Source organism: Dasypus novemcinctus, chromosome 11, assembly GCF_030445035.2.
Source record: "Dasypus novemcinctus isolate mDasNov1 chromosome 11, mDasNov1.1.hap2, whole genome shotgun sequence".
Lineage (NCBI taxonomy): Eukaryota > Metazoa > Chordata > Mammalia > Cingulata > Dasypodidae > Dasypus > Dasypus novemcinctus.
In genome coordinates, this window is record NC_080683.1 from 80,522,473 (window position 1) to 80,546,010 (window position 23,538).

The window sequence follows — 23,538 nt, forward strand, 5'->3', positions numbered from 1 at the left end:
AGGATTCAGAGTCCCTGAGCTGATTAAATGAAGAGCAATAAGCACCAGCTGCCATAAACACTGAAAGGATATCATCACTGAAGGTATCTTAAAATTCTAATTGTTATCCAAGTTTGAGTCTGTAGTTTCTCTTCATGAGCAAAACATTAAACCCACTGTAGAAGATGAAAATGAACTCTTTATGAGAGCAAAACCATTTAGTTTTACATGAGAAAATGAATTTCCAAAATGCAAAGACAAGGTGGTAATATAAGACTGCTTGAAATAAAACAAGAAAGTAAGAGTTGGCCTCTACAGAAGGGATAAAACCTAGGAAATTAATACACTGGATAGAGAGGAAGTTTAGAGCACAAAATGATATACGCTAACCTTGAAGAGAGCACTCAGCCTGAAATTATAAAAATCCTATCTTCAAATACTGACAACGTGCCAAAAATTAAAGGCAAATTTTGAATAATCCAAAAAAGACATCTGAGGGGAAAAAGGTAGATCTGTGTAAAAATGAGAGTGACAATAAAAACACTATAAAGTTTGAGTTCTTAATAAAGAAGCAGAACAAAGATTTAGAAGAACATTAAGAAAAAAATAGTAAACCATCCTGGGCCTTTACTTTTCTCTTTTTCCCACCTTTTCTTTCTTCAATCACTTATCCAGTAAAACTAAATTCCAGCCTTGAGGTGTTTTTCCTTAGGGAATTGTCCTTATTCAGAAAATTCATTCCTCAACAATAAAAACAAATATTGTGAAAAATAACTTTACTTTCTACTGTGATAGCAGCCACAGACAAAAAGGATTAAAATGAATTTTAAAAATAAAAAATAAGCCATATCATATGCCTGATACTTTCTATATTCATAAAACATATATTAATTTATATATTTATAAATAATAATTAGATATAATATGAAACACCATACATAGCAATTGTTACCATACAGTGTGAGTCAATTACTATAGAAAAATTCAGCAGGCTTCTTGGCACCGTAAAACTACTGCTTCATTTCTTATCACTGAATGATGCTTACCACAGAATCATATTCCACATATAGTAACAATGATATGAGAATCATACATGATTTACAAAACATGTTTAAATTATATTTCAAAACTATGATATATAATCCTAAACTTGTTGGACAACTAAAAATAATTTCAAGATCTCTGTGATCCTGTGTAGTACAAATTTGACAGGAAAGCAATACTAAGTTCATTACTAGTATCTTGAAATCCTGTGTTACTCTGATTATTCTCAGCTTGATGCTACAAAGCAAAAGGTAAGATTTTAAACATAAAAGGAAAAGTTTCTCAATCTTTCTTTACTTCCAAATTTTCCAAATTATAATTTTATGAAACTTAAGTCACAACTTTCTATTCATACACTAAGAAGCACATCATCTCTGCAGGAAGCTTAAATTCTCTTCCCATGTTTATCCTGCTTAAATAACAGGAATTACCTTCTCCTTCACATGCTCCAAAGTTCTTACACTACATAAAAATCTCCTAACACTGAAAGAATGGCTAGTATTAAGATAAATTTAAAGGACTTCTAAAATAAATCAGAAAATTAACAACAGGATGTTGAACAAGTTCACCTACCAGAAACACATGGCCTATAAACTTGTTCGTTCTTAATGGAAAACCCATTAGTTAACTCTAACAATAAAGTGACATGTTAAGAGTACCAAGTTAATAAAATGGAAAGTAGAGACTGACTGCTACCTTTGACAAAATGTGGTAAAGATTAAGATGGTATTTCCAGCCTAAAATTACAGCGACTAAGCAAAGGGTAAATACTTTTACAATTTGAATTACCCCACAATGAAAAGGGGGCCTGACATACACAGATGACAACACAGAGCTTCTATTTACTTTTATCCTTGTAAGAGGGTAGACAGACATTCTGCCATTCCCTAAAGATTCCTCACATAATTCATAAAAGAGAAGAGACTAATATTAATCCCTTAGTAGTAACACTTGTTCATATTTTTAAAAATTAAATGAATTTAGAAATAAAAATATTTTACCAAAATGGAAGGTAAAAATTTAAGGAGAAAACAGTAGTCAGAGGCAAAAAGCAATTGTGAATGATGCACAAAACAAAAGAATATATAAATACACACACACAGACAAAATGTATCATAGATCTATAACAATCAAAACACAAATTCTGGATTCCAAATAAAAACTAAGATGGAAAAAAATGATATCCTTTTCTACCCTGTCTGTACTGACCACCTATGCAGAACACTAACATTTAAATTAAGCATTAATGCCTATGGAGAAACTACTTAGCACATACTTAATTCCTAATATCATTAACAAACAGGTGGCAGATTCAAATTTTAACAATAAATCCAGAAAATAATGAACATAATCGATACTTAATTTGGACAATGGTGACCATAATCTATATTTGATTTAATTTTCTATCAGTCATTATAGATTAGTAGAAAGAATGAGTACAAAATCAAATCAAGGGTAGATGCAGTCACTAACAGAGTGAGCTAAGTTAAATACATCAAGAACAAATCTGTGTGATGTGAATGCTGGAGGGTAAAACTCAAGTCTTCACCTAAAAGAGCATCAACTAAACAGTGGATCAACTTCGTTCCAAGTTTTATGTAGGCAGTAAGTTGTCACTTCTAACTAGCATTTGAGGAAGCAGTATGTGAAAATACAAAATGTGAATTACAAGATGTATAACTTCCTTCTTCCAGGAGGTGGCACAATTGGGCAAAAAAAATATATATACACTGATTAAAAAGACAGATGGGACAGACACTTATACACATCTTTATAAAAGGCTATATTTAATACCTATTCCAGGTATTACAGAAGCTTTTTACAAGTGTCAAAATACAAACCATTTATTTTCAAGTATCTGCCAAAAGTAAAGGAATATCTATCATAGATTTTATTAATTTAGGTTCAGATTTTACAGAGAGTAATAAAGCTGTCACCCCTAAAAAGTTTTCAAAGACATGGCACATAAAAACATTTTTATCACTTTTTGGACTGATAGCCTATACTTATATTTAAAGAAATATAAGCTTTCATAAACCCAAAAGCAAATTTTACACTATGAAAATCTCTAAAGAAAAATTACCTTTTAAAAAAACATGAAATGTTATTAAATTACATTTTTCCAAAATGAGTCATTTAAAAATAGAATGCCACAAAAAAGTATTACCAATAGCAATTATAGTCATATACATTGTTTACTTCAGTTATAATTTTTATTTTCAACTTTTTGTCTTTTTTTTTAAAAGATACATAGATCACAAAAAAAAAAGATAAGAGGTTTCCTTATACCCCACCTCCCACACACCAATAAAGTTATAATTTAAGATGGGCACAAAAGTAACAATGCTGCCTTGAATTTTATATGGAATTGTTCTTCCAAGGATTCCACCTATACAAGTGCTTATATAGAAGAAACTGAAGCATAACGAATATTTTAAGAAACTAGCTCAATGATTCTTCCTTGAAGTGATCCCAGGAATTAACATTAAGTAAACCCTGTGAATGAAAGTATCTTATTTAAAAACACATGCAGACACACCTACATTACCACACACAATAATAAAATCTAAACAGAAATTGGATATTTTCTTTTTCTTCCAATAAGAAATAATTCTTAAACAGAACATGAACAATTATGGCTTTACTTTACCACATTAAAACCTGCAAGCCAATAAAACTAGATTTGAACACTAAACATCTAATGGAATTAAACCCAATGGAATTAAAATGCTACTTGTAAGAAAGACAGAAAGCTCACCAATTAAGACTTGCTGTTGACTAGACAGAGATGAAAGGAGAAAGTTGTGCCTAATGTAAAAAGAGATACGGGTATGAACCAAACTTATGTCCTGTATTCTAGTTAGTAAATGCATGCTTTGTCAAATTCATCTCTTTTACATCTATCTTCCTAATAACAATGTCATATACTTTTCTGACCTTGAAGACCTGGCTTCTTGGAGTTTTATTCCCATTGTAGCCCATATCGATTCCATTACTGGGGGAAGATGGACCAATTCGAAAGACATGACAAAATATCCTCACAATCCTTAAAAGGCTTTTCATTTGAGCATCATAATTGCTAGACAAGCTGATAAAAAAAGATAAAAATAAAAATATGAACAGATTAGATGGATTAAAACAAATTACATCTTAAAATACTTACTCTAAAATATTTTCATTCCATTGACCATTTGTTTTATAATATAACCAGAGTAAAATTCCTTTCCTATCATGACATAGGATGGGACAGTCTGTTTAATAGGAAATTACCAAATATACGTTATTTGGATTTCATAAGAATGGATTTCTAATTTTTAAGCAAGCAGAATATAAACAATGATCAAAGTATAAAATACAAAGAAAATCACACCATAGAATATATGGTTTTTTGAGGAACCAACTTCAAGGCAATCCCCAAATTTAAGTTCTAAAAGGGTATTTATAAATTAAGCTGTTTAGAACTGAATACATTTTCACAGAGAAGCAATGATACAAATGTTCATTGTTCTTAAGCTAACGCACAACCAAACTTTTAACTTAGCGTCTAAACTCTACCATTCCACTGTAACTCCATTTCCCCTCCCTACCATAGAACAGTAACCAATTGTTCACATAGAAAACATTCACACTGAATAATCTATTTTTAAAGATTTATTTATTTATTTCTCTCCTCCCTGCCCCCTCCAACCCCAGTTGTCTGTTCTGTCTATTTGCTGCGTCTTGTTTCTTTGTCTGCTTCTTCTGTTGTTGTCAGCAGCATGGGAATCTGTGTCTTTTTGTTGCGTCATCTGTTGTGTCAGCTCTCTGTGTGGGTGGCGCCATTCTTAAGCAGGCTGCACTTTCTTTCGCGCTCGGCGGCTCTCCAGACAGGGTGCACTCCTTGTACATGGGGCTCCCCTACGTGGGGGGGCACTCCTTGCGCACATCAGCACTGCGCATGGGCCAGCTCCACACGGGTCAAGGAGGCCTGGGGTTTGAACTGCGGACCTCCCATGTGGTAGACAGACGCCCTAACCACTGGGCCAAGTCCATTTCCCAGAATAATCTTAATGTTACTGACTACCTGCATCAAGTAAAAGGTTCTCTATAAAGTACAAATGTAAGAAATAGATCCCACCATGAAAATAAAGATGACTCAAACTTGATTAACACTTAACTATACTGAACAGAACATAAATTTTCTCTGACAAGCCAAATGGTCTTCAGATCACCATAGTAAAGTGGGATTATTCATAATCATTAATATCAATCATTACTCTTCTACAGAGAAATTGTAGTAGTTAGGCCAAAATTGTACTGAATCTAATGATTTATCTTTAAAATATTTTTGTTGTTGTTCAGGGGATGGTTTTATTTTGAGATCTCTAACACCAGTTACCCTGTATTACAACTGTTGTACAAAAGCAGAGTAAAGAGTGGCATAAACTTTTGGGTGATATGGCATGATTGTTTAAATTTAATTATCAAAAGCTTACCCTCTCTTCCCCTAAGTATATTTTACCCAACTCATTAATATCTTCCTACGTGATATTTTTAGGTATCCTTTAACATTTAAAAAATAAGAATTAATAATGCGGGAATAGAAATACCTGCATCTTAAGTATTCCACTCTGATGGATGCCAAGTCCCAGGGCATTTTCTATCTTGGTGACATGTGAACCAACATTTCCTGACAATATTTTCATTTCAGTATTCATGTTGTTTCTTCATTTTAAAAATTATTACGTTTTTAAAATATAATAAATGAAAATTAGCTGTCAGCTACCAGTGTTAGCAAAATATAACAGCTATCACCATCTGCATTTGGGACAGCTATAGGCAAATTAGCAAAACTTTTTCTTTAACTATGAATCATATGTATATAGAATCATTTAATTTAGCTTGCATCATTTTTACACATTCTTCCTTAAAAATGTTTCTATTTTGCTATCATAAGACTGCTAATACTAACAAAATAGAAATGTATTTTGGTTAGAACTATTTCCTTCTTGTAGTTTGCTACAGCTCTTGGAAAAGTTAATGACAATGACACCAAATTGTTCTATAAGAAAGGTGTTACCTGGTTTTGCTCTGCAAAATTACTTCATATACAAATACTTTAAATATCTGATCTATGGAATACTTCATGAGTTATATTATTCTAAGATTTAAGAAGTACTTTCTTAAACAATGGAATCTGAATATAACCATCAATTATTAATATAGTCTAATATTAAATTTTATATTACTTTGCCCAGTTGAAACTTTTTCCAAGCTGAGTCATTTGTCCAAAATGTCATTTTCTCACTTTCAAACCAACAAAATATCTCTTTTCTATTATGCAAGAAGATCATAAACTTCAAACATCACCATACCTTCGCGCCAGGTGATCATGAAATAATTTCTTCCAAAACTACCATGTCCCAATGTAAAAGTTTAAAAATTAGTTTCCTAATTCAAGGCCCTTTCAATGTACTCACTTTTGATTTATATAAGAGTACACTTTTATTCAGTGTCTTACTTAGCATATATCTGTGATATCTCTGTTCATCTTCATGTTAGTAACTTACTTTACCTTCAATCATAAATAGGACAGCAAGATAACTCTGTCCTTTCAATGACAACACAATATTATGTACAAAAGGAACCTTACCAAATGTTCATTATCTTTACCAAATATTCCTAGAATCAGTGTGACAATCCATTTTTTCCAAAAGTGTGCTAGATATCTCAATTGTCACTAATTAATATATATTTGAATCAGTTATTTTCTTAAAATTCTATTAAAATCAGTGGCCAAAATGACTTAGTTTTGTGGGTTAAGAAATATAATAAAATGATGCACAAATAAACAAACAAAAGGCAGATAATCTGCAAAAATATCACTGAACATAAATTGGCAGGGGAGAGTGATTTGTATTTAAGACCCTCTTAAGAATCTACCTCAGTACAAAAAATTCTAACAACGCTGATAACTGCGATACTGTCAATCCCAACAAAAAAATATTTACAGGCTAAAAATGGTCACACTATTAAGGGATTCACAAAGCACTTGAAGTGTACTGTTGTAAGTGGTGAAAGAGCACAGTAGTTTTAAAACTTGTATAAGCCATGGATCCCTTCTTCCTATCCTATTTCTCCCACTCCACTAATCAACCTGCCTACTTAGAGATCTACATTTAAACCCAAGATCCACTCTTTATTAGCAAGGATTTAAACTCTAGTTCTTCCATTTATTAGCTTAGCAAGTTATTTAACTTCAATTTTTTATATGTAAAAGGCAACAACAGCTAAAAATCACAAGGTAACTGTGAGGTTTAAATGAAATAATTTATTTGATTTTTTCTTAGTTTAGTACTGCCATATGGTTGGTGTTTAGTAAGTATTAATGGTGAACTTAAAAATAAAAACACGGATACATAAAAACATAAATGGTTTTTCATTACTGTGGAAGAGCAGACGATAGCACAAAGATTTGAGAACAGAAATCAAATAAGTTTTCACATTTTGTTTAAGTAAGGTCTAATGTAGGAAAATAGATTATATATTATTATGGGGGTAATAATAATGATCTCTACTATTTTCCATTTACATCAGGGGTTCTTAACCCTTTTTTATTCCACGGATCCCTTTGCCAGTCAGGTGAAGACCATGGACACCTTCTCAGAATGTAGCAGCAGATAGTTTTATGACACTCAACATTGGTGGTCAGAGAAAATAAAGATAAGTTGATTTTTTTCAATTCAAGCTCATGGACCCCCTGATTAAGAAGCCCTGATTTAAATTATAATAATCTCTACTTCAGATTCTGATCTGAAGTATAAGAAAAGTCCCAAGGAAGACCATAACAAAGGGCCAACATAATGGATTTGACAACGCAATTGATTTATGAAAGAGAAATGGTACTGGGAGGAAAAAAGTTCAGTCGCAATCACAGAAGTGGAAAAAAAACACAACCTATTCTAAGACTGTTAACATAGGAAAAGAGTAGAACTAGTCAAAAGAAAAAAAGGGAGAAAGGACAGAAATGTAGAGTTAGGTGAAATAACACAGCCATTTTCAATGGCTGCTTACTTCTTAGTATGGCAATCAGAGCAGTTAACATTCAAAGAAGTATAACTGCAGGAAAATGCTATTACAGAAATACTATAGGACTTAGCAGTAAGCCAGCAAAGTCACAGAATCTTTTGGAAGGAATAAGAGCAGAACTGAGGAGGACAATTCAGGGAGAAAACTTTAAAAGGAATCTTGAGGGTTTACTGAAAGGTTAAACAGCAAACTGTACCCAATTTTATAAATTAGTGATAAAGATTCCTTTATCACTTTCTTCATTTTTCTTCATGTCCATTTTACTTACAACTTGTCTAAGCAATCATTTCATAAAATTCTAGACACACATACCCAAATACACTTAAGTAACATCTCTATAAAAAATAATTTTTTAATAATTGATTGCCCTGATCCTATTAAACAAAGCAAATAATGACAGCAAGTCAGCAAATCCTTATGATATCTTACCATTGTCAAAGGCATCCAACAGAATACACTATGAAGATATGAAGCCAACAGATACTCCTACCTATAGATATGCTTATATTTGGAAATACATACCTAAGCAGTTTATGACCATTTGTTGTAGCAACTTCAGCAAGACTTGTTAGAATCTTTAAGTACTGGTTTTCACTTTGCTGAGACAAATGCTCCAGAACTTGCCGTAACTAAATTTTTTACAAATTAAAAACTGTGATTATAAAATAATCCGTTAATTTTTATTAAAAAAGCAAGCAACTATTAACTTGAATAAGTATTCCAAAGTAAATTAACTTAAATCAAGTCCTTTACAGTTATTTCACCTTGCATAAATTCAAAAGCTAACAAAGAGATAAAAAGTCATTCAAAATAACCCAGTAAAAAACAATAAAACATAGACATAAAAAACATAAAAAAATAGAATAAAAAACACAGATCATATTTATGGAAATTTAATTCCAAACATGTAAAATTTAAAGAGAATTTTAAACTAGTGGTTATCAATCAGAGCATGATACTCTTCCTATTTTTTCCTCTATCCATTGGGAATAGTCTAATTATCATAAGAAGTAATTAAAGAACCAGAGGAAAGATTCATAGGGCCAAATATTAGCACAAAGTTTATTAATTATTACATAAATGTATATGTATCCTATAATGCAGAGAAGCAAATTCAAATTATTAAATATCTGTAATGGTAAATAAAATTACTAAACACATTTGCAAATTTTCATTAAATGCTAAGCATGAATAAAGTTTGTTCATTTACAAGCTGCTAGCACATTACCATGTTTTCTCGGAGATCTTCATTCTGTGTCATTTGAATAATTGTCTGGAAAAGCCTAGGGTGATACTGAATTAATACTTCACAAGTCTCTCCATATCCACCCTGAAAACAAGATTTAAAAGTATGTAGGTTTAAAAAAAAAAATTCCTTTTAAATAAAGATCATGTTTTTCACAAGATAAACATCTTTACATCTAAGCCTCTCATTTAAGAAAAAAGTGATTTTCACCAGTTTCAGTTTCTATAATAAAATTAAGAGACTAAAAATATTCCTGAAAAACATACCTGTACACATAAATCCAGAGGAGTTACTCCATTTTTATCTGGCAGATATTTAGCTCCTCGTAATAGAAGAATCTGTGCTGTGTCTCTCTGACCATGACTATAAAGAAATAGAACCAAGTTAAAAATATAACCTTTTAAAGTAAAGCCTTTCTCTATGAATTACAGACTGTTAATATGAATCAATAGAAGGGTAAATGCAAAAGAAAAAAAAAAATTAGGACAAGACGATCTGAATCGCCTCCCCAGAGTAATTGGGGAAAATTTTCCCAGTGTAAGGTCATACTGTCACTATGTAGACAAGAACAATAGACCTTTCTTCCTTCCACTCACTTTCTGATCCCTTTCTCAACTCTAGCCTGTTCTTCCTACCACACATATCCAAGTCTCTAGAAGAAGTTCAATACACAAAACAAAAGAATGTTTTAACTGTTTTTTAAAAAAGGAAGGAAGGAGAAATAACAAATATCAAAGTAAGAAAATTTTGTCTTCTACTTGCTTGGTAAGCATTTATTTGCATATTAAAATGTGACAATTTAGCCACTCTATTGCTTCATCCATAATCCTAATAGAGAGGTTGACTAGCCAAAAAATACTACCTGGCTTCCAACACCCTTGACCAGCACCCACTCAATTTGGCTTCTCTTGGCAGCTATTCATTCTGGTCTAGAAGGAACAACTTTCTTATCCACCTGTCTCATTCACTTGAATTTTGTTTTTCTAGAAGTAAAATTAGACCGTGACTACTACTCTTTTCCGCTAGGAGAAGATACTTCGGGGGTAGTAACCACTGGACTCTAGATTTGGTCATTCAATGAGCTAATATGATCCCAGATAGAGGCAATAAAAAATAAATTTCTGATCCATGGGCACTAAAATTTAAGCTGACTTTAAGAAATATCCAGGTAAGTCATAGAGTCTAGAAGACCATCTAATCCAAAAACTTTATTTTGTAGAAGATTAAAACTACTAATCTGAGCAGAGGTGGAACCAGAACTCAAATCTCTGGGTTTCTAGATAAAAATTCTTTCCACAATAGCATTACCAAAAAATATACGAAATTTCACAAAGAATATGTCTACACAAATGGCTCAGAGACATATTTTTTTTAAAAACATTCTTTTATAAATTGTCACTCTATGAAGTATAATTTATAACCAATTGAAATCAATCAATCAAAAAATAGGATCTTACTGTAAATCTGGTACCAGATTAATTCTGTAGAAGTTACTACAGGTACATCACTCTCTTGATACTTTATTCTAATAATGATTACTTCCTTAACCCAATTACCAATAGACCAGAACTAACAAGTATAATATCTAATTTCTAATTCTAGAAAAGCAGAAAATCAAGAAACCAAATAAATGAACAATCCCTCCCCAAGCAGTAATCAGCTTTACTAGTGTACGGCAAGAAATCTCTTCACCAAACATTATTTGGCAATAAGTTGGAAATGTTGGCCAAGACAAGACATATTACATCTAATGGTGATTACTTTACAATTAACACTGTCCTATTCTTTATCATTCTTAAAAGTAAAGGCTAAGTGAAAAGAAAATAATCCGAGCCCAATTCATTAAGAGGGACAGTGCTGCCTCAAGTAGTACCCAAAGTTTTGAGGAACCCAGATTTACAAAGCTATTTTGTTCAACTTGAATGCTATTTCTTTCACAGTTATTTTAAATTCACATGTCCATTCTTTTCAATTAAATAATAAACTTCTTGAAGAGACTTCTTCCAAAGCATCAAGCATAGTAATTTGTTCATAGCATGTACTCAATACATCTGTCGGATTAAGTTCTAGGCTTTAACTTTAGATACCATTCATTTGACAAATAAGCATTAAACAAGACATTGCACTATAGAAAACAACGAGTGACCCAAGATATAATTTGAGACTCACCAGGTGACAAGTATTATGCTCAGACCTTTGTCCAGAAAGGCTCACTTAATCCTGATACTGTTATACAATAAGTATTCACCCAATTTTTCAGTTGAAAATCCCATAGCTGAACAGGAGAATGAAGTTGCTGAAGATTTATATTTACAGGGCAAAGCAGGATTTGAATCTAGTATTTCAAAATCCTTCATCTTTATCACTCTACTCCACTGAGATAAAGAAACATAGAGTTTTCCCCCAAAGAGTAAAACATTTAGTACTCAATAAAGCCATAATGGTAATCACTATGGTATAAACACTGGGGATATATGCTATGAGAACAATACGAGATGGGGATTACATAGCATAGTCAAATAAGATCACCATGTAAACATGGGACACTTTTCAACATATGTGGTTTAAAAAAAAAAAACATCTGAGAGTACTAAATTTTGTGCTATGTATAGCAAAAATGTTAATTAGCATGAAGAACAAGAAAAAAACTATAAATGACATTTTTAGAAAGCTAGGGTAACTTCTAAAACTACAAAAGAATCTAATTTATGATCAGGTGACATTTCATTTCAAAAATAAAGGGAAGCTGGGAAACGGACTTTGGCCCAGTGGTTAGGGCGTCCGTCTACCACATGGGAGGTCCGCGGTTCAAGCCCCGGGCCTCCTTGACCCGTGTGGAGCTGGCCCATGCGCAGTGCTGATGCGCGCAAGGAGTGCCATGCTATACAGGGGTGTCCCCCGCGTAGGGGAGCCCCACGCGCAAGGAGTGCACCCATAAGGAGAGCCGCCCAGCGCGAAAGAGGGAGCAGCCTGCCGAGGAATGGTGCCACCCACACTTCCCGTGCCGCTGACGACAACAGAAGCGGACAAAGAAACAAGACGCAGCAAAAAGACACAGAAAACAGACAACCGGGTGAGGGGAGGGGAATTAAATAAATAAAAATAAATCTTTAAAAAAAAAAAAGGGAAGCAGATGTGGCTCAACCAGGTGGGCACCTGCCTACCACATGGGAGGCCCTGGGTTTGGGTCCCAGTAACTCCTAAAGAAGAGCAGATGCAGCACCTGCTGCAACAAACTAGATGCCGCACTGCCAACACAAGCTAGACACCACACCCACCACAATGAGCAGGCACCACAAGCCAAAAGACACTGCAGCCTGCAGGGAGCAAATGTGGCTCAGGCTACTGGGCACTTGCTTCCCATGTGGGAGGTCCCAGGTTCAGTTCCCAGTGCCTCCTGGAGAATGCAAGCAAACAATAAGTAGAGAGACGAGAGAACCATCTGGAGCAGGGGGGTTAAATTTTTTTTAAAAAGTAAATAAGTAGGGAAACGGCTGTGGCTCAATCAGTTGGGCTCCCATCTACCATATGGGAGGCCCTGGGTTCACATAGCAGGCTCACCCGCACACAGCGGAGAGCTGCCGGCCTGCAAGCGCCGCAGACTGCTGCCTGGCCTGCAAGTGCCGTGGAGAGCTGACTCAGCAAAGTGACACAACAAAAAGCAAGATAAGTTAAAAAATACAGAAGAACGTATAGCGAATGGACAGAGAGAGCAGATAGTAAGCAAGCCCAAGGGGGAAGGGATAAAAAAAGTAAATAAATATATCTTAAAGGAAAAAACCTAAATTATTATTTTTTAAAATAGATTAAAGCAAGAAACACCAGTTATACTGCTTACTTGGGTACAGAAATGGGATAATGAAAAGTTCTTGGCATTGGATGGTGGGGATGGCAGCATAACATTGTGAATATAACCAATACTATTGAGGTATACACTTAAAAAAAGATTAAAATGGAAACTTCATGCTATATTTATGCTACCACAATTTTTAAAAAATAAACATAAATGAAAAGGGAATACTTTTTTTAAAAAAGAAAGAAACTAAGGCTAATAGCATTCAAAATCCACATAACTCCATTAGGGACTCAAATGCCTCCGGTGCAATACTGAAACAGATTAGGACTACCCTACGTTCAATTGCTCAGAGTTGCATAAAGATTTTTCAGTTCAAATAACTGCAAAATTTACTCTATGAATAGATTAGTCTATACAAATCAAGTGCTTTAAAAAAGATAACACTCTCTTCAATGAAATGCCAATATGTTTTATAGAAACGAAGAGGTTGCAAAAGTTTTAACTCACAAGAAACCTGTAGCATTTCTAAAGCAGGTATAACTATTTCCCAAGCACTTTCAGTCTCTTACCTTTGGCCTCTTCCAGCCTTATGGATTTGAAAACTTGGCTGAAGTGTATATACTTCATACAACTGCAATATTTTCAGAACTGCTTATAAAATAAAGATACCATATTTTCTAAAGGTTACTTCCTTCTCCAAAAATTCAAGATTTTTTTTTGGAGGCACTGAGCACCAAACCCAGGACCTCCCATGTGGGAAAGCAAGCACTCAACTGCTCGAGCCACATCCACTACCTTGACTTTTATTCTAAGGGCTGTTTCATGTGGCTACTTTGATTCTGAGTTTCTAATTCAAAGGAGTTGTTTAGCAGTAGCTTCAATTCTATGTTCATAATATTACCCCTTTCCCCAATATTAGAGTTCTCTAAATCTCCAAATATTTCACAAATTTTATTTCCCCTATCAACACAATGCCAACTAAAACTTGCTTTTCCTAATAATAAAACAGAGTTATTTGCGGATATAGAAAATACTTGAAAATTATTATACAATCAAAATAATACTTGAAGAACCTAGCTGAGGAAACAATGAGCATTAAAACTGAATGTAGGCTGCGGACTTGGCCCAGTGGTTAGGGAGCCGTCTACCACATGGGAGGTCCGCGGTTCAAACCCCAGGCCTCCTTGACCCCTGTGGAGCTGGCCCACTCGCAGTGCTGATGCGCGCAAGGAGTGCCGCCCCGTAAGGAGAGCCACCCAGCACCAAAGAAAGTGCAGCCTGCCCAGGAATGGTGCCACACACACAGAGAGCTGACACAATAAGATGATGCAACAAAAAGAAACACAGATTCCCGTGCCACTGACAACAACAGAAGCGGACGAAGAAGACGCAAATAGACACACAGAACAGACGGGGGGGGGGGTGGGGCAGGGATAAATAAATAAATAAATCTTTAAAAGAAAACCTATGTAGGCACTCAGCAGCAGCCATTGCGCAGACCAGACTACAGACTGGACTTCTCTCACATGCGCCTCACTCTGCTTCCTCTGCAACCATCTCTAACAAACCTGATATGGCTGAGATTGAGAAATTCACTAAGTCAAAACTGAAGAAGACAAATGCAAGAGAAAAATCCACTGCCTTCCAAAGAAACGACTGAACAGGAGAAGCAAGCAGGCGAATTATAAGGAGGCATGTGCCGCCAATATGCACTAAACATTCCATAAGCATTGCCTTCTTAGTTCACTTCTTTGAGCTGTTAACTGGTAAGATTCAAAAGAGGTTGGATAAAGTTTAAATGACTGAGCTGTCCCTTTTCCATCAAAGAATCGAGAACTACTGACAAGGAAGACCACACCTGCCTCTGCCATTTGCCAGGCTGGCTGGCAGGGAAGGAAAAGAACTTGCATGTTGGTGAAGGAAGAAGCTAGGTGGGACAACAATATCTAGGGTAAAAGCAAAAGCAGGTCCAAGGTGTCCTACAGGCTGTAAAATGCAGTTTAACCAGAGTGCCATTTTTTTGGTTCAAATGATTTACTTATTGGAATGCACAATTTTAAAAATATGCGAATAAAAACTTTTTTAAAACCTAAAAAAAAAAAACCATCAATGTAAAACCAATGTAATCATTTAAGGACCTGAAGTATTTGTAGAAGCCATATAAAAGACTTGAAAAACAGAGGTGTTTAACTATGGCAGGGGGAGAGGGGATCAATGTATGCCTACATTTTACATGAAAAAAAGCTGAGTTATAATATCTTATGTGCTTAAAACAGTGGATAATATCATAAGATCAATCAACTGACTAGGTAATAACCCACATGGATTCTAACAAACTATTCTAATCTTCTGGAAAAGAAGGAGACCAGTGTGGCACATGTAATTCATCAAGACTTGTAATGCTAAAAAAGAGAGCATACTACTGTGGAATTTGATGACCTGGACCAGAAAACAATATCTGGAAGAGTTTCCTTGTCATTTCAAGGAATGAAAAAAACAAAACAAAGCAAAACAAAAAACATACATGACATTTTGCTAGACTCTTCACAGAACAAGGCAATGAAATTTTTAAAACTTAGCACAAATGTGACAAAACATTAAAAGTTGGTGGATCTGGCTATCTGGGTTGGGATATGTTGGGAGTTCTCTGCATGGGATTTGCATTTTTGCAACTGTCCTGTAAATCTGAAATTATTTTAAAATAAAAAGTTTTTAAAAAAGATTCAGAATACCTAGATAAGAAAACTGGTTGGAAAATCCTTTCCATCAAAATTTTAGGTTAAAATCAGGCTGCAAATGACTTACTCACAGAGGTACCACTCTATTAAAGTGCTCAGGATTAGAACAAAAACAATACAAAACAAAAAAGAAAAGGTCTGCAAGATGAGAGAAGAATCTTATTTCTTAAAAAAGAAAACCCTGACTAGCAATGAAAATGAATGAGGGCAATATAATAACTTTGTGATCACTGGAGAGTGGGAAGTGTCCTAGGATTTAGTAAATCCTTATCAACTACTAAGTGCCTACACGGAACACTTTGTATAAGCCATCTCATTTAATTTGTACCATAGTCTCATGAGGCAGATATCAGCATCTCCATTTTACAAAGAAATAAAGGTTCAAAGGTCAAGAAACATGTCTAAAGTTGCCAAGCTCTCTAATTAGGACTAGAACCTAGGCTCTTTTCCCTACATCTCAATATCTTCTGAATTTAATTACAAGATACAAGATTCAAAATAAAAAGAAAACAGTTTTGAGTAGCTGGCTCTTAAATATGACACATGAAGATCTAACTAGTAATATGTTTCCAAATTACTTCTCAACAAATAATAACTTACATACAGTTTAGCGTGTTATGTCAGACCCCAATCATTTGTCTGCAGGTTTAACTTGTTCTATTTTCCACATTCCTTTCCATTTCATTTATCACAGACAATACATTGGGAGTAATTTATATTCTTAACATGTATCTATATCTAGATATCACAAGTGGAATTAAAAGTCTGCCTGCAAATGAAACCATGTTCCCTTTCTATTATCCTTCTACAGTGATGAATTTATATTCTGGTTGCAATTCTAATCAGAGACTTGCTTGACCATTTTTATTCAAAGAGAGCTAATGTTTGCTCTCAGTGGCAATATAACAGTAGCAGAAAGTACTTCTTAAAAAAACCTTATTACCATTATCACTATGCTCAGAATAACTACTAGAATATCCCAGTTCTTTACAACTCTAATATGCCTTTATTTTATTAACTATTAAAAAAGGGCATTATTTTGTACAAGATTTTTCAAACATGTAATTAGAGTGTTGAATTCATACAAAAACATCTATTAAGCATACAAGTGCAAACAAAGCACTATACTATACATTGGATGTAAAGTGATGAATGAAATACATTTAATTCCTGCTTTCATTGAGCTATCAGTCCAATAGGGGACAGAGACTAAAAATAAAAAGTGCTATGAAGATCATGATGCTCTGATAGAAGATTTGGGGAGAGGCCTACTTAGTCAGGAAACTCTTAAAAAGTAAGAGTTGGGAAACAGATATGGCTCAGGCGACTGGGCTCCCACCTCCACATGGGAGGTCACTAGTTCAGATCCCAGTGCCTCCTAAAGAAGACGGTGGGCTAGCACGACGGGCAGGCATGGAAAGCTGACATAAGAGGGAACAAAATGAAAGCCACAACAAAATAGGGAGGAGAGGTTCTGGCACCTCCTAAAGAAGGCAGCAAGCTAATGCAAGGGGCAGGTGTAGTGAACTGACTCAACAAGTTGACGCAATAAGAGAGGCGGGGAAGAAAAACAATTAGACACAAGGCAGGAAGAGGTGGTTCAAGCAATTAGGCACCTATCTTCCAAATCAGAGGTCCTGGGTTTGGCTCCCAGTGCCTCCTAAAAAGAAACAAGGAAGACAAACAGACAAAGCAAGTGCAAACAACAAGGGGGGTGGGGAGAAAGAAAGAAAGAAATCTTAAAAAAAAAGTCTATTGTATGTGTATACATTCATGCCTACATATATTTAAATAAAGACACATAAATTTTTTTTAAAAGTTAAGAGGCTGAAATTTAAGAATGAAAGGAAGTCAGCTACATAAAATGTAGGGAAGAGACGGATGCGGATGAGGCTCAATCAACTGGGCTACTGTCTACCACATGAAAAGCCCTGGGTTGGCGACCCAGGGCCTCCTTGGGAAGGCAAGCCACACCTGCAGAGAACTGACAGCCCGCGCCCGTGGAGGGCTGGCTCAGCAAGATAATGCAACAAAGGTAGAAAAGCAGACACAGGAGAACATATAGCAAATGGACACAGAATGCAGACAACAAGCAAGCAGCGGGGGTGGGGGAGTGGGGGGATAAATAAATAAAATAAATCTTAAAAAAAAAAAGTGGGAAGAGCATTTCAGGTAAAGCAAACAATATGCATAAAAGCCTGCTAGAAAGGGCTGGATGCATTTAAAGAATACAAAGAGAACCAATGTGGCTAAACCACAATAAGCCAAGCAGGGGTCAGACCAAGCAGATCTCAAAGGCTATGACAGAGTTTGGATTTTTTCTGAAATACAACAAAGAGGCAAACAAAGTGGCAAGAGCTGATTTACTTTTTTAAAAAATCCCTTTGGCTGCTGAGGAAAGAACAGATTGGGGGGAAATAATAGAGGAATCAGGGAGAACAGTTAAGAAACTATTGCAGTACTCCAGGCAGATGCAGGCAATTCAGAGAGTTGGAAAGAAATACACAAACTCAGAACATATTCTGAAGGAGCAACTTACAGAACTTACTGATAAATTCTAAGTTGAGAGTCAAAGAGAAAGAAAGAAAAAGTAACTCCCTGGTTTCTGGTTTTAAATACTGGGATGACTCAGATGAAGAAAAGTCTGAAAAGGAAAATCAGGAGTTATATTTTGGACTTGTTAACAGCTGAGATTCTGTGAGACTTCCAAGTGATGATGTAAATCAGGCAGGTGGATATTTAAATCCAAAGTTTCAAAGAAAGGTCTGATCCAGAGATAACCTGTCAAGATAAGATATGATTATGGAAAATCAAACAATGATATTATTCATAACTGTGGAAGGAATTAGTTTCCTAGCCAAACAACCAAATCATAAGTATAATGTAGAAAAATGGCTGAGATAAGATCTAGGAAGTATAGAGATTCAAAAGCCCTTGTACTCTTATACAAGGTCACTCAATAGATGATGTGAATCAGTCTGATCAAAGTAACATCAGAGAATCCAAAGAGAAGCTAAATAAGAAGAAAAGCCATCTTTCAGTATAAAACAAACCTTTCAAGTAAAATGACTTAAAACAGGAAAAAGGATAGAAAAGAGGAGCTTTCCAGAGAGCTCTACATCTGAATTTAAGGGCCTAAATAAATAAAACAATCTAAGCCAAAGAGAAGAATCACTATAATGTATTGTGAACTGACCCCAAAAGCAAACTACATTTATATAGCATTACAAATATATACTACACACAAGTCTGTGTACATGTGTATAATTATACTGTTACCTCCTTGGATTCTGGGGATTATTCATTTCAGTATCACTGAAGCCTATAACAAATGCAGGGCACACAGTCAGTGATACCTAAATGTTTGCTAATTACATAAATGAATAAATGAAATAAAATACATACTTCAAGGAAATTAACAAAGACAAAAGTGCAAAAATATCTTAATGTACAACTTAATATCTAACGAAAGAGATTCAAGAATTTTTTAAGGTATAGATCTAGAAAAAGCAAAGATATGTCATCAAACTAAGACATACTTCAATAGCTTATCCCTTTGGAACCGACCCAGTTACATAATAGAATGGACTGTGGGAATTACTGGACTACAGATGTCTTTTTGTAGTAAGTAATTAATCTAAAATTAGGATAAACAAGTACATCAAAGGCTCCTACCTATAGCAAATAAAAACAATGACAAATATAATAGAAAATACTTTTTTGCATGCAGTTAAATAGCAGAACCGTAACATTATACTTTCTTAAAAGAAAGCATAGTATTTTCTGGGAAACAAGAGAGCCTTAGAAAATACACAGAAATGTTTGTGTTTGGAAATACAGCAGATAACACCATTCATTGGCAGAAGACTTGGCTCAGTGGTTAGGGCATCCGTCTACCACATGGGAGGTCCGTGGTTCAAACCCGGGGCCTCCTTGTCCCTTGTGGAGCTGGCCCATGCGCAGTGCTGATGCGCACAAGGAGTGCCGTGCCACACAGGGGTGTCCCTGTGCAGGGGAGCCCCACACGCAAGGTGTGTGCCCCATAAGGAATGCCGCCCAGCATGAAAGAAAGTGCAGCCTGCCCAGGAATGGTGCCACACACAGAGAGAGCTGATACAACAAGATGACGCAACAAAAAGAAACACAGATTCCCGTGCCGCTGACAACAGCAGAAGCGGATAAAGGAGATGCAGCAAATAGACACAGAAAACAGACAACGGGGGTGGGGCTGGGAAGGGTAGAGTAATTAATTAATTAATTAAAAAACACCATTCATTAATGGAAGCATCTTGAAATATAAAATATCATACCTGCAAGCAAAGTACAATGGAGTGGCTCCAGATACATTTGGCCTGTTAATATCAGCACCGCTGTCTAGCAAGCATTGCACTGTCTGGAGGGAAAAAAAAATTGAAAGTAAAGCCAGAAAAGTCAAAAGACACTATTATCTCAATTCTTATCCATACAGCTATATAGAAATAGGGATTGAATTATTAATATCTCAATCTCTTTCTAAAAAATGTTCTTACCACAACTTGATGCTTTAAAGGGGATTTGAGTAGGCATGTGACAATTACAATGCCTGAATAAATTCAACTTTTTGGTTAAACTCTCCAAGTCTCTCATGTACTGTATAGTATATATGAAATTATCAACATAATATAAACTGTGTAACTTGAGAAGGCTGCAGAGCAGTGCCATATAATATAGTAGCCATTGGTCACATGTGGCTATTAATATTTGAAATATGGTTACTATAACTGAGAAACTGAATTTTTAATTTTATTAATTTTAACTAATTTATATGTATATGGTCACATATGGCTAGTAACTACTAGGAGCACTAGACAATACTCCTCTAGATGTTTGAATTTAAAAATCAGAATTTTTTACCTCTAAAAACACAAAATACAGAATTCTAACTTTCCTAGAATCAAAAAGCGTAATTAGGGAGTGGATGTGGCTCAAGCAGGTCAGTGCCTGCTTCCCATATGAGAGGTCCTGGGTTCAGTTCCCACTGACTACTTAAAAACAATTTTTAAAAAAACTACAAGCAAACAAACAAAACAACTCAAGGGAGCCAATGTGGCTTAGTGGTTGAGCACTGACTTCCCACATACAAGGCCCGGGTTCAATCCTCGGCCGCAGTACCTCAAAAAAAAGCATAAGCACAAAATGTTAAAAGCTGAGAAGTTATTTTGCTATTAACAATACCCAATGCTGACTCGATTTTTCTGATAGTCATTCACATATGCAATTTTCCCTAAGTTCTATAATCATTTAACTCATCAGAGAAAGCAAGCTAATATAAAATCTTAAGAATATATATCTGATGATTGGGGATAGTACAGGGTCTACCTAAAAACATTTAAAAATGTATTTTCTAGTTTTATTCCTATGATCACCTTTTAAGCTTTTCTTGTAAGAGAAACAAAACCGTTTCTGGAATTACACTGTTGAATATTACTTCTGGAATGAACACATGCTCATCTGTATTGCTACTCTAAAACCTAGTTAATGGAAGTAAGATAAAAAGGAGTATAACACACAGGAAGAATAGGAAAGATTACAACAGCATACTAGAGAAGTCAATACATTTTTTGGAAGATGGAAAGTAAATGGAAGGATATTAACTGTTCTAGCAGATCAAAAAAAGATGATGCCCAAGTGCCTGCAAAGGGGATATTCTAATAAAAGCAAACAAATACTCACTACAGAACATAAACACAGGAAAACACAGAATTAGGAAGTATCAAGTACCTCAGGATGTAGGGATGGTTAAACGGAGCTGAAAACAGGAAAAGAGTCGAAAGCCTGTAAACTAAACAACTGGACCCTCCCTAGAACTCTTCCCCTTAAACTCTGCCGCTGGCTACTGTCCCTCCCTAGACTGTCTCAAAAGATGGAAGGTTCATTCTCTGGACAAAGTGTGTGGGTGGCTCTAAATTGGCAGACAAGAAATACATTTTAAGGCAGAGATGAGGTGCCAAGCTGAAAACCAAAAATTAAGTGAAAATTCCCAGTCCCAACATTCAGGTAGGCACCCAGAAATGCAGCAATCTGGTTTAAAACCTCGGACAGGAGGAAATTAATGGTTTCCTTCCTAGAAACTTGCGCCAGAATAGATTCCTACAGTTACTAGTGTTTCAGAGGCCCCAGTGAAAAAGCCCAACTCAAGCCAATCAGCATACAGTAGAGTTCTCAACTGTGGTGATATTGCATAGGGGACATCTGGCAATATCAAAAGACATTTTGATTTTCATGATTGGGGACGGAGTGTGCTACCTGTATCTAGATAAATGTCCTAGAATGAACTGAATATTTTTATTCTAGTAAAAATATCAGTATTGCCAGATTGAGAAACTGTGGTCTACAGTAAAGCCAACTAGCCAATAAACCCAGTCAACATTTTAGTACCATACCACTACATATGAAATAGACAGACAATATTTAGGAGACAACTGAGGCAGATCTCTTATCTGAAAGACAAAAATCAAAACAAATAGAAAAAAGGAACTCAGAAAACTAAAGACAAAATAGGGAGCCAAAGAAAACAACAATAAATTAGAAAAGTAACTGATATACTCAGAAAGAAAACAGGAGTATTATACCTATGTGTAGTAGTTTGACATAATTGATGAATTCCAAAAAGAAATATTGGATTATGCTTGTAATCTGATCTGTAGTTAGACATGACTGAGTTATGATTAGGCTGTTGGGTCCCCACCCCTTGTGGATGGGGACTAACAGATAAAAGGCACAGGTGAAGAGTTGAGGCTTTTAATGTTGGAGTTTTGATTTTGGAGTTTGATGCTTAAGACTTAAACTGGAGCCCTGGGAATTCAGCATGCAGAGGAAAGAGAAGCCAGCCCCCAAAGGAAGGAACCTTGAAGCCAGAGGAAAGCAAGCGCCAGGAACGTAGGAACCCAGGAAGCCTGAACCCTCACAGACGTCGGCAGCCAATTTGCTCCAAATAGATATTGGTGAGGGTAGTAACTTATGCTTTATGGACATGGATCTGTAAGCTTCTACCCCAAATAAATACCCTTTAAAAAACCAACCAATTTCTGGTATTTTGCATCAGCTCTCCTTTGGCTGACTAATAAACCATGGAACAAGAACAAAATGCTGGGGTAAAAGAAATATAAAATGAAATATAAAAGAAATATAAAATGTGATAACAGAAATAAAAGTTCAAACAAAGTTTAGAAAGACAATGTTAGAAACCCTCATTGTTCCTCAAAGTAGAAAGTAAAAAGCAGGAAGGATGAGAAAATTAATCTATCGATCATCCAGAGAGACATAAGTGTAGAAACTGAGATTAAAGAAAATGAAGGGGGTAGGGAAGTAAGGGAAATCATTCCAAATAATACCCAAAAACACCCAGAACAGAATGACATAATAGCCAGATTGAAAGGGCCCACTATAAGCCCTGTCCAATAATTAGAAGACCTTCAACAAAGCACAAAGAGGAATTTTATAATACTGGGGATAAAATTTTAAAAAACAAAAGCTTACAGAAATAAATCAGATTGTCATTAAACTTCTCAATAGGAACACTGGCATCTAAAAGGTGAAATGCCCTCAAAATTGTAATGTAAATAACTTCTAATGTGTAACCTGTGGCCAGCAACACTATTGTTCAAATATATGGGTATAAATAAAAA

The 23,538-nt window shown here is 35.2% G+C and overlaps 1 protein-coding gene across 4 annotated transcripts in view; it reads right to left on the reverse strand.

Annotated features, from left to right (window-relative positions):
• The window catches only part of HACE1 (HECT domain and ankyrin repeat containing E3 ubiquitin protein ligase 1), a 96,249-nt gene that overhangs the window by 36,920 nt on the left and 35,791 nt on the right, over window positions 1-23,538 (reverse strand). For all 4 annotated transcript variants that reach the window (XM_058307196.1, XM_058307200.1, XM_058307199.1 and 1 more), the window contains 5 exons: window positions 20,182-20,264; window positions 9,604-9,700; window positions 9,320-9,421; window positions 8,614-8,720; window positions 3,961-4,111 (listed from right to left, as the gene is read on the reverse strand). In XM_058307196.1, coding sequence (XP_058163179.1) covers window positions 3,961-4,111; window positions 8,614-8,720; window positions 9,320-9,421; window positions 9,604-9,700; window positions 20,182-20,264 — 540 coding nt within the window. The remainder of the gene's footprint in view (window positions 1-3,960; window positions 4,112-8,613; window positions 8,721-9,319; window positions 9,422-9,603; window positions 9,701-20,181; window positions 20,265-23,538) is intronic.